Source organism: Ziziphus jujuba, chromosome 4, assembly GCF_031755915.1.
Source record: "Ziziphus jujuba cultivar Dongzao chromosome 4, ASM3175591v1".
Classification (NCBI taxonomy): Eukaryota; Viridiplantae; Streptophyta; class Magnoliopsida; order Rosales; family Rhamnaceae; genus Ziziphus; species Ziziphus jujuba.
The window spans coordinates 32729517-32742587 of NC_083382.1; the positions used below are offsets into that span (position 1 = coordinate 32729517).

The following is a 13071-nucleotide window of genomic DNA, read 5'->3' on the forward strand; positions in this document are numbered from 1 at the left end:
AACAAGTGGAAATTCTATGCTTCTCTGTTTGTCTCTCAAGTAGTGCTGAAACTATACCAATGAGAAAATTTTTAAAAAATATTTAACATGTAAATTTGGCACAGAATTAGTGACATGACAACCTTTGAATATCTTCTTTGATATGGTCTTCGATTTATCACTGAATTCAGGTTATAACTTAGTCTGAAAGCTTGCTTATTTCTTTTATAAGAAAATAGCAGGGATTTTTTTTTGTTTTTTCTTGAATTATATATCACAGTAAACCGAATTAAGAAGGCGAGAGAATCGAACTACTTTTCCTACTTTTAATGCTTGCTAGTCACACTCAAAGTAAGACTAATGATTTGAGTTTGTTTGCATTATTATCTTATGCTGGCCATGAAATATCTGATCATCAAGTTGCAGAAGCAATTAACAATGATGGTGCTGCTCTTAGTTTACTTTGAAAATGGGTATTTTAGCTCTTTTGGTTAATGAGAAACAACCTAATTAGCTCTATACACATTATTACATATCATATGTCCAATTCATGGAGATAAAACAAAAAATATATAAATATTTTAATCCTTTTTTTGTAATTTTATTTTCTAGTTTGGAGGGTTTGAGGAAGAGTTGTTTTAGAGAGCTTTGAACAGTATCGGTTGATTTAAACAGGAAGATCCTCCTCTTGTCAAAGTTAAAAGAATGATTACATCATAAAAGCAGATTATGCTACCTGCCAACAAGACAATGTGAAAAACATGAGACAATGACATTTCTTAATTAATAAGCTAAAAATAAAATCATAATTTAAAATTTAAAAATTAAAAAATAAAAATAAAAAAATAAAAAAAAAGAACAATCTTTTTCTTTTCTTTTATCATTGTTTGTAGGTGAGCATTTATAGTTCCTTCCTTTTAACAAGTCCAAAAAAAATTTGCCGAGAGCAAATTAAAGATGGGATTGCCAAAGGAATGTTAAAATAAAAAGAAACAAAACCTCCTTTTCTTGTTTCTTTTTCTTGTGTTAGTAATATTTTATGCTGTAGCTTCCAAGCCAAGTATATAGTATATTATATTTCTCGTATTTTCATTTGGAGTTGGCTGAAAAGATAGGCAAAGTTGAAAGCAGGATCAAAGCTTTGACAAGTATTGCTTGCCTTATAATTGAACCTTAACCAAAGTTGACACCACATTTGTACCATAATATTTGATACCTATCTAAGGCAGCTCGATTACCAATAAGGATTCACTAATGATACACCTAATATAAACACTAATAGGGACGAGGTTTTCTTTTTTTAACCGGTTTCTTCTTTTTGTTTTGTTTTATCTTGTGCTTCTACTTCTGGTAAACGAAGTATTAGTTAATTTTTTTATTTTTTATTTTTTTTACCAGGTAATGAAGTTGTTCAGACTGTTTGCTGTTTTGGATTACTTCTGTTACTGTATTAGCTTATGGAAATTATTTTTCCAAACTAAAAGAGAAGTGCTTGTGAAAAAAGGAACAACAACAAACTGCTAATATTTTAATCCCTCTCTTTCCCCCAGCTTTCCTTCTATAGTCAATTAGACACACTATGTCCTTGGTAATTATGGAAAGCAAATCTTAGACATATATTTATGCATTTTCATAGAGATTCTTAAGAGTTGTGATAGTAAATGACTAATCATTTCAGTTGTGAAACAATGATGGAAAAGTAGGCCGATAGGACACTAAAACAGAGAGAGAATGACAGATTCCTGGATTTTTTTTTTTTTTCCTTTTTTTTAATCAATTCAAAAAAGCAGTTACCTTAGGAGTGCTTTTGTCTGATTCTTGTTTGGTTGAATTGAAAGTAAGGGAAAATGTAGTTGAGAGCTGCTGTTGTTGATGATGAAAAGTCTCTGTCTCAAACCCCAGACTCTGACATGTTTTTCTTTTCCTTAGATTCCTCTGCTCCATCTCTTTTGTTTTTCTTTACCCTTCTCTTGGTAATAATTTGTATGTGCATATACTCATTACATTCTGTTTGTGTTCCCAAATTATTTTCTTTATGAAATTTACCCATCTCAGCAATGCTCATTTGCCTAGTGGTCGGAGGCTCCAAAACCTACAAATAGAGTATGAATGGCATTCTCCATTTGAATTTGGGTACATCCAAGTCTTAAACCATATAACCAACAAAAGTTTTACACAGTATACCATAGAAGATGTTTTCTGGTTGAATAAAGGATTCAACTAGACTATAAAAATAGGCTTTACTTTAATAAAAATAAAATAGGCTTTACTTTCATAAAAATATAATGGTTATATACTTCATAACACTAGTACTGTTTAATTTCTGAAAGGACTAAAAACTTACACTTATGCATCATACATATGCTTCTTAGATTATTATGAGCAACCTCTATATCAACTTATATAACCAAAAAAACACCTCAATATCAACTTTGAGCGACACCTTTTATCAGAATTCTTAAGATGTTATGAATTTTATCTTACTCACCTGACATGACATGACATGACATGACATTCCAAATTATTAATGTTTAGTATAGAGATGAATCATTTAAGAACAATTGCTCCTACTAAATTTTAAATATTGATTCTATATATATATATATATATATATATATATGTATAAATAATTTAAACATAACTTACTACAAGCCATATATTACGATATATACTGATATAACCTTTAATTAAAAAAATTACAAGATACAATTACAAGAAATTAACTTGTTTATATATAAATAAAAAATTTCTGAACAAAAAAAAAAAAAAAGGAAAAACCCAAAAAGAAAAAAGAAAAAAGAAAAAAGAAAAGGGCAAAAAAAAGGTAGATCCGATGTATCCAGGACCCGACCATCAACCGTCGAATCCTGGTAATGCAAACTGGCTTGCAAACGTTTCAACTCGCATCCGGAGATCCACAATGTCCTTATTATTCTCCAAAGCCTTCAGATAAGCCTTTTGCTGGTTCCCATGCTCCCTGTGAACCGCAGTTGCTATTTGAGCTGCTCTGTACAGAAACTCTGCAATTGTCTCAAAATCACCCTCCACACAACCTCTTGATGTCATAGCTGGGGTACCTGTGAAGAACATTATATAACATAAAAATGTAATTCATGCTAATAAACCCACCAAGCTTGCAATTGGCATGTAATAAACCATCAGTACTCACCAATGCGGACTCCTCGGGGAACAATAGTCCCATTGTCACCGAAAATTGCAATTTTGTTGAGTGTTATGTGACACATTTCACAGACCTTCTCATAGATCTTACCTATAAAACATTTATAGAACGGACAAAGAAAAAAAAGAGTCATAATCAAGTAGACAGAATGGCAAAAAATAATAATAATAATAAATAGGGACAGAGAGCAAGAGAGAGAAATGATAATATATACATTGACAGATGCAGATAAAAGCAAACAAATCTAAGTATTAAGTTAAAATGATGCGAAGCATATTTCTGGTCACCATACTTCTTAATAACATCCACTTAATGCCTTCTTAAATATCAAACATTTTTGGTGTTTCCTTGGCAGCTTACTCAAGAAAAACGTCTCCCATGACTTTACAGACTGAAAGCAAACATCTCTGTAAAGAGGTCCACCCATACAAAAATTTATTGAAATTAAGTTGGAACTCTTGAATTAAAAAGTACCGCCAATGTTTCATATGATGTTCATGTTTTCTTTCTTTCCAACTATAGCCTATAAGATGATCAGTTCACCTATAATTCCCAAATCTCAAGAATAAATTTATACAACTACCATAAGGTACAAAACAAGTGCCTCCAGTGTTTCTGATTATAATTTCTACTTTAATAACAAGACAACAAAGCAAACACTTGAATTTAGACTTCAAATTTCAAAAAATGTAAAAATTGGGTCAACATAAGACAATTATCTGTGATAAAATAAAGATAGTGCTTCGAAAATACATTAGAAAAGCAAAAGAATTTACCTGTTAAGCCAAGGGGTCTCAGATCCCAAATCAGCAAATGGTTGTCTGTACCTCCAGTTACCAGCCTGAAATTTTTTCTCTTCAAAGCAGAAGCTAATGCCTGAGCATTTTTCTTCACCTGATGCATGTATGCCTTGTACTCGGGAGTAGCCACTTGTTTTAAGGCTATGGCAAGAGCAGCAATGTGGTTATTGTGAGGTCCACCTTGCATTGCAGGAAAAACAGCAAAGTTTATCTTTTCCTCAAAGTCATACTGCTCACTCTCATCTCCTTGATTTAGGAGTATCCCTCTCTTCCTTGGCTTAGTACCCTTCCTGAAGAAAATTATACCTCCCCTAGGACCTCGAAGACTTTTATGAGTAGTTGAGGTAACAATGTCACAGTACTCAAAAGGATTCGCACATTCCTGAGAAAGTAAACAAAACATGTTATTTTGAAAGTCATGGTCAAATAAATTTGCACTGCAGGAAATTTTCTTCTTTCTTGATCCACGCAAACAGTGGCTTCAAATATCCAATAAAAAGGCAGAAAGCATAAAATTCTAAGACATGAAGAAGTTAGAAAATACATCATCACTCTAAAGATTTTCACAACAGATTTTCACCAAAACATAGCTATGAGATTTACCTCCGCTATAGAGCGCATCCAACCAAACCCTACCAGATTAACCATGGACAAACAAAATCTGAATTTTATTTTCAAGGCAATAGAATAAACATAAGGCAACAAAATAAAAAGAATTCAAAAAAATAAAATAAAATTAACCCCAAGATGGTAGAAGCTGGCTGGTTATGCAACTTAAAAATTATATAGTGTAACATCAGCGATCCAACTCTGATCTAAACCCAAGGAAAATCTGAGTAAGGTCTAATCTCATAGATCCTCCCAATGCTCTTCAAAGCAGGTTAAGTATATGTTTGAAATAAAGTGAATTCAGATTCACAGGCTGATATATCATATATTTATTGATACATGGATAATCTCCTCATGCTAACAGCCAAGAACATGCAGAAACTTTACTTGTCAAGCAACAAATCACCAACTGCACCACGTACTGAACAAATATTAGCTCCTCAACTGCACATTCATTCTGAATGTAAGCTGGGGTAAATTTTGCTTCGCTGTAAAGTTGTGTACTACTCAAGTAATCCTATAAAGCGACTTATGCACACATAACTTGATAGAAGCAATCTAACAACAATCCTCAGCTCCAATACCTAGGGTAGTAACTAAAAAGTTCAATACAAAAGCATTGTCTAACCTTTTATGGCATTACTCAATAAGCTATAAGTTATAACTAGAATTGACATTCTCATTTAGATATATTCAAAAACAAATTCCTAGTTTACTTATGCCCTCCATACAACCTACATATCACAGAAAATTAGCCTTTCATCAAAACAAATTCCAATGCAAACGAAAGTGGGCACAAATATGTTTTAACAACTAAAAAGAATTCCCCTAATTCTTAATATTCAATATTTTAACAATATTCCTCGCATACGATTACCAATGCCAGATAGCTCTTTTCAAATGCCAACACTGTCATAGTAACCTCCCCAGTATATATAATCAAAGCCTATAACAAGTAATAACGATCCCTGAGAATATAAAACAGGAAAAACTTGCTTGATCCACACCTTGGCAGAAATAAGGCCACTGATTTGAGCCATATCACACATAAGTACTGCTCCGCACTTGTCCGCAATCTGCCTAAACCTTGAGTATTCCCATTCACGAGGATACGAGCTGCCACCACAAATGAGTATTTTGGGGCGAAAATCAAGCGCCCTCTCCTCAAGCTTTTCATAGTCAATATACCCAGTTTGCGGGTTCACCTTGTAAGACAAACTCTCAAAGAAAATCGATGCCCCAGAAACTTTCCTTCCATTTGGAAGGTAGTATCCATGACTGGTATTCCCTCCACACGGAGTATCCAATCCCATGATGCGATCACCAGGCAATAACAATCCCGTATACACAGCGAAATTCGCAGAGGTACATGAATAGGGCTGCACATTCACACCCCAATTCTCCGAGTCTAGATTAAACGCAGCCAATGCTCGCTCACAACAAAGCGTTTCAATCTCATCGATATGCTGATTCCCACAGTAATATCTAGCACCGGGCATTCCTTCCGAATACTTATTGGTCAAATGGCTTCCAAGGGCCTCCATTACAGCTTTACAAACGAAATTCTCCGACGCAATCAATTCAATCCCTTTGAATTGCCTTCTCTTCTCTTTTTCCATGATATGAAACACATCAGGGTCCGCAATCCGTAAAGGCTGGTCACCCCACAACCTGACCGCGCTTCTCCGAGCCTCAAGGTCAGGTCCGAACGACACTCGCTTCGAATTACTGGTCGCCGAGGCTGAAGAAGACGACGACTCGCTATCTCTTCGCCGTTTCAAACACATGGAATGCCCCAAAATCCGAAACTCTTCGACCTCTCTATCCTCATCGTCATCGTCATCGTCATCATTCATATCCCTATCTAAATTCCCATTCTCGGTTCTCTGACATTCGGCCTGTGGCTCCAGCAACTGGAGAGGAATCGGTGTGACCGAGTGAGTGGGGTCACGAAGGCTCGAGTCGAGCTGGAGCGATATCGAATCATCGGCGATTTGGGTCCGGTGCGGCGGCGATGCGTGGGATGAAAACCCTAGGGAAAGGTTCGATTGAGGGTGGGATAAGTCCATCAAAAACCCCCCAAAAAAAAAAAATACGAACTTTGAATCTAGCTCTAGCAGATTACGAGTGTGTATATATATATATATATATATATATGCGCATACAACAAATGAAATGTCAAAAATTGTAAGGTTACGAGCAACAATAGCAACAGCAGAAACAGCGACAAGGAAACGGTAAGAAGGAGCAGTAACAGTATTTGAAAAGGTTGAAGTGTGCGGGGGTTGAAGAATGTTCCATGGAAAGGAATTTCAGAGCCCTAACCCTAGCTGCTAATGGCGGAGAAGAGAGAGAGGTTGGCCATCGAGTGGGCTTGATGAAGACCGCTGGATTCTATAATTGGGTAAAACACAAAGGGGGACGAACCTGGACGTCGTCGAAATTAGCTGAGCTGGCTTCGGTCTTCGTTTTACTTTAACACTTCCCTTCTCTTCTCTTTGGTTCTGGCCCATGCCCTATCCCCTGTGGGCTCTACCATCCAGTGGGCCCTCTTCCCCTTTTCTTTATTTTTTTTTTTAATTTTAGTAAATATAATAATTGAAAATTTATGCGCCTTTTTTTTTTTCCATATAATACAATTTAAAAGTTAACCCTTTAACAATTCGATAACTCATTAAATTGAATTGTTATAATTTTATAAGTATTAAAATAAATATAGTATAATATAAGTTATTTACAAAATAATAATAAATTTTATATAATTATGTTATCGTATTTTTTATATTAAAATTAAATAATACATAATCAATGATAAATAATAATTATATTAATATGGTTGATTTATATTAAATTTTTTTAAGTTTTTATTAAAAGAGTGTTAATTTGAGAATGATTGTTTAATAGAATAAAAAATAAATATAATATGATATTATATTATATTAATTAATTAAGAGTATTTTGGATACTTAAATTTATATTATGAAATAATTAGATTTTTAAAAGAAGATTTGATTTTAAAAATTACTGTATAACTGTCAAACTTTTTAAATTACCATATTTATTGTACTTTTACCAACCACTTAACAGTCTAAAATTCTTTATAAATGATTTCCAAACTCCCATAATTATTACCAAACTAAATCTTATTTTTTTTAAAAAATCATTGTAATTGTACTGACAAAGAATCAGTTTCTACTATTCTAAAAAAATAATTAATAAAGTATTTGATAACTTATATTAATAAAAATACTGTAAAATATAAAAATTACAAATAAATGTTTAACAACTTAATAAATTGAATTGTTATAAATTTTATAATTATTCAAATTGACATGATATATATAAACAATTTATATGTAGTTATGCTATAGTACTTTTTATTCTAAAATTAAATGATATATAATAAATAATCAATAATTATATTAAAACGATCTATTAAAATTAGAATTTTTATTTAGTTTTTATGCAGTTAACTTTAATTTAAATATAATTGTTTGATAGGATAAAAGATAAATATAATATCATATTCTATTAATTAATTGATGGTATTTTAGATATTTAAATTTATTTATTCTAATTGTAAAAATAAATCAAATTTTCAAATATGATTTTAAAGCCATTATATAATTGCCAAAATTCTCAACTAATCAGTATCACTGTACTTTTATTAAACGCCTAAACAACTAAAAATTAAGAGTCCCAACATCATTACCAGACTTCCTAAGCCTATGTTAATTTATTTTTCTTGTTTTTGCTAATGAATTATCAATATTGATCCAGCGCCCATGGTATATTGTTTATCATTATCCAAATGGAATGATTTCTTTCAGGACCTTTGTTTTAAATGAAAAATAATATACAAATAAATGGATCAAATGTTAATTTAACTTTAATATATATATATATATATATCTATCTATATATATATTAATAATTCTTTTAATTTTCATTGTCTCTTTTCCTTTGTTTCCTCTTACCAAATAAATTGGATGCACTTGGTATGAATTTTTTCCATTTGGGCGTCAAGGCCAATTACAAGTGCTAAACATTTTGGACCCATAATTTAAGATAATATATATATATACACATATAATCCATTTAACAAATTCAATGTTAATCTAATTAATTTCCTAGAATTAAATAAATAATAATTAGTAAAAAAAGATTGCAAGATAAGATTTGAAAAGTCTCAACAGGTGAACGCACTCCCACAGTTTATAGGTCTATTTTGGCTCCATATGAGTAATGATTGATATAACCATTGAATATTCACCCAAAATAAAAAATAATAATTAATAAATAAATAAATAAAAGATGTAATCAACGAAAGGGCATTTCAATTTTTGGGATTTCATAAGATTATATTAGGATCCAGGTCAAGTACCATCAACCGTGTACGAGGCTGGTAGCCATTTGTTCTTTTTTGTCCACTATTGTACAATTTTTCCAACTTACGGATCAAAAATGCAGAGCAAAAGGCTATCGTGCGATTGAATGGAGCATCAAATTGGAGCCGTATGAAATAGTATAAGAAGAAATTATGATTTTATATCCCATACGGCACAATTTCTTCATAAGTTTGTGTAAATCAAACAATTTTGACCCTTTTTTTGTTTTTTTTATAAACCAATAGTTTTTGTTCTTGGTAATGACCAATAGTTGTTTGTTGTGTGGCACTGCTGATGGAAAGTGACATCAAAATGAGTCTTAAAGGATTAATAATAACAAAAAAAGAAAACTACAACACACAAGAGATGACATGTTTGGTTGACTTTTTTTTCTATTTTTTATATTATTTACAATTTTTTTTTTAATTTAATGTTTTGAATTCATAAGCATCTTAATTATAAATATAAGTGTTTTATCCATATTGGGTGGATTTTAATAAGTTGAAAATGTTTTAGAATTACATACTATGTAGATTTAACTTTATAATTTTATACTATTTTAAAATGTACATAAACGATTATGTATAGGTTTAATTATTTATTTTAAAAACATTATAAGTTAAAAAATTTATCTAAATGATTTAAATTAAAGCGTAAGGAAGAGAGTAAAAAATAATCCATGGTCCATGGCTCAGTTGAATTAAAAAGAAAATAAAAATTTCAGCAATCAGATAAATATATTGCAAAGAAAATTATTCGTTTGTCAAACATGAAATTCCCCTCTACATTCCAACCAAATGTGCCAGGCGAATCCTAATCCTAAAGTGGATTTTGACCAATTTGAGTTAGAAACTCACTCTTTACTAACCGTGAAATTGTTATGATAAAAAAAGAAATAATTTACGACCTTAAAATTGTTGTGGGACGGACATATTAGTGAAACCATCACAATTGAAGATTAGTCGAAAATAAAAAGATTAAAAAAATAAAAATAAAAAACATGGGATTGGTTTGGGCCTTAATTTGTTTATCCAAAACTGTGGCCCAATCTGGCCTTATTCATAAGCGGATTCCCTTAACTTTAGCTGGGCTGGCCCAAAAAATTCCTCAACACAATGATTATTTTAGCTTTTATTTTTTATTATTTGTTGTTGTTAAAGATCTTTTTTTTTTTTTTTTTGAAATATATATTTTTTTGGTTGAAGGTGGTAAGTCAATGTTTCATAAAAGGAAATCTCTGTTATTTTAAGTTTACTTTTAACCAACAAAAGCTAATAAATTCTCCTAACCATTGATGTGGCATTGACATAACAAGAATTTTCCCTTAGTTGGTCACACTAACATTCTTCAACTTTCCTTCTCAAATGGACACGTATTCAAATGTTAGAAGTATAACTACATTATCAGGTTAATTTAACTAGAAAAAAAAATCACAATTCAAATCCATAAGGTAAATTTAAAAACTGAGAAAAATTCAATCAAAATTAAAAACACTTTGATCAAAAATACCTGCAAAACACAACAAATTTGCGTCCACAAAGCAAAGAATAAAACACAACAATCATGCCAATGCGAGTTGGACAACCGACAAAACATTATACGGTTTCAAGCCTTTTGCCACGTGTCATCCACGACATCTCTCTGTTTTCCCACTTGTTCTCATAAAGTTGATCCTCCAGGTCCCATTGGCGAGCCACAGCGGTTTATATGGTTGGGATTCCGCGTCTGCTTGCCAGCTAACACCTGCATAATTTCCGCACGTGTATTTATTTTGCTACAGCCACCTATCTAGCTAGTTTTTAGATCCACTACATCATTGACCACAATCATTCGGCTGCGGCCACCATTAATATTTTATTTTTCCATTACACATTTAATTAAATTTTTATTTTATAAAAAATATTAGTAAACATAATTCTTTGAACCTACATAAATGCTAAATACTAAATTGTAGTCCTTTTATTATTTTATTTTTGGGAAGTCTAGAATTCATCGGCTATGGGCGTGAATAGAGATGACAGGTTTACATAGACGGTATCACCGCTAAATGCATGAAGACAACACAGCCAACTTTTTTGGTGTTGAAAATAGATTGATGGATTAGGTGTGTGTCTGACAAAGCGAGTATTGCTTTTTTAATATACTCGCGCGATTGAGGCAGAGAGATTCCTTCTAATGGTAGGGGATTGGAAAAGAGACGTCTCATGGGTGACGTGGCTAACGTTTGCCCATGGGACGTGTAAACGTCACGGCGAAGCGTCACATCCCTAATCGGTGGCCTTACGAAAAGCAAAATTTTAATTTTTTTTAAAAAATAATATTTTGACCAAATTACTTTTGTACCCCCCATTAATTAGATAATTGTCCTATCATGTCCCCACTCTCTAACCAAAACCAAAATCCTCACCTACTCTTTTTCCCCCTTTAAATTTCAATGGGCAGGTCAAATTTTGGCATACCAAAATGCATCAATTGGTATCTTTCAAAGAAAAGCCCACGGAGCCTACATCTTGTTAGAGTCTATAAATGAGAAAAATATGGAGCTTCAGGTTTTTATCAGGTCCAAATTATTTTATATTGTTTTTGAGAAGAAAAAAAAAAAATCCTTTTATATAATTTTACTTTTTGATGGATAAAATCTTATATTATTTACTAGAATTTTAAACATCAAAACCAAATTTATTATTAGGATCCATCTATTGTACAAATCGTTTACATACAAATTTATAATATTGACGTAAATCTATAATAGTGAAGATAATTTTTAAAAATAATATTGACGATGGTTTTTGTCGTTCAATATTATAGATCGTAAAATTTTTTTCTATTATTATATTTATTTTTTTATATAAAAAAAAAATACATTAGCTTTACTCTTAAAACATAATCCATTATGCCAACCTAATGTATTACTGTTTTATATTTTATCCAATCAAATCAAAATTTGTGATTCTAAGTTTCAAAAGATATACAGCTATAGGTATTTGACTAAGCTTAAACAATGAAAGTGGAGATCACATGCTACGCACGTTTGTTTGTCATGATCAGCACTAAAATTGAATATTAATATAGATAAAAGTGAAAGAAAGTAAAATTAAGGAGACATCAGGGACCAATTGCTTTGTTTTGTATTATTTTACTTTATAATCACAGAGATTATGGATAATAACCACACGAATTATCAACTTTTCCATGATTGACCGTGTTAATTATTTCAACGTTTTCTCTTTTACCTTTTGTAAATTAAAAAGTGACCAAAAAAGAAGATGAAAAAGTAAGGAATGATTTGTTGGTTTGATTGCAATTGTTACACATGTTTATGTTGATCAAAATTTATGTATTTATTCATTTGATTTTAATAGGGTATTAGATAAGGATACTGGGAATCATGATTGATGCAAAAACAATGAATGCCACCTCCATGTGTTCTCATCCATGATTTGCCATTTTGTTTAATCACATCATATTTAAAGCAAAAGCCCTCATCACCATCTTTTACAATTTCTTAAGACACAAGCTCTAAATCATTCACTGAAATGCATATAATTATTTCAAAATATTAATTGATTGTCTAAAAAAAAACAATACGTGCTTAGACCAACTTTAGAGGAATCATAGCACTAAATGTGGATGGGTTTGGTGGGGTATTATATAGGTCCAAAAAAACAATCAAATTAAATTGAATTTCATCATCAAACGAAATTTCCTTTCTGAACTGAAATATGATTTCATTATTTATTTACGGCGGAAGGAAATGAGGAAAGGGAGAATAGCAAACAATAATTAAAACGGTGCTAGAATTGTCAAAATAAAAATAAAAGGAGGGCAATAAAGTCAAATAAGGTGGGCCCCAAGGTGGTATTTGAAGTCCACAACTACCACACGGGGGCTACAAGCCTACAAGGTTCGTTCTCCAAACCAATGGAGAAGGAAGGAAGCAAACAAAAGGAAGAAGAGGGAAAAAAAAAGAAAAAAAAAAAAAAAAAAAAAAAGAAAGTGTGCCGTTGGGGCCAGAGGGGCGACGTGGCAAAGGCCCGGATAATTCGGATAAGTGAAACGCAGCATTTTACCAAATGATACGCTACAAAATGCAATGTGGACACGCTTTTTATAT

At 31.8% G+C, this 13071-nt stretch overlaps 1 protein-coding gene across 1 annotated transcript; it reads right to left on the reverse strand.

Annotated features, from left to right (window-relative positions):
* Positions 1–2636: 2636 nt before the first annotated feature.
* Positions 2637–7008, reverse strand: LOC107415199 (serine hydroxymethyltransferase 7). The gene is made up of 4 exons (XM_016023485.4): positions 5577–7008; positions 3937–4342; positions 3149–3250; positions 2637–3056 (listed from the first exon to the last, which is right to left on the reverse strand). Exons 1-4 carry the CDS (start codon positions 6636–6638, stop codon positions 2833–2835), a joined length of 1794 nt encoding a protein of 597 aa, XP_015878971.1. The 5' UTR covers positions 6639–7008; the 3' UTR covers positions 2637–2832.
* Positions 7009–13071: the final 6063 nt, after the last annotated feature.

Bases quoted from the DNA above. Each gene is read 5' to 3' on its own strand.
- LOC107415199 (XM_016023485.4), bottom strand. From the start codon at position 6,638: ATGGACTTATCCCACCCTCAATCGAACCTTTCCCTAGGGTTTTCATCC. The intron at 4,343-5,576 runs GTGTGGATCAAG...TTACTTTCTCAG, and splicing joins GTGGCCTTATTTCTGCCAAG to GAATGTGCGAATCCTTTTGA. The intron at 3,251-3,936 runs GTAAATTCTTTT...AATGTTTTATAG, and splicing joins GAGACCCCTTGGCTTAACAG to GTAAGATCTATGAGAAGGTC.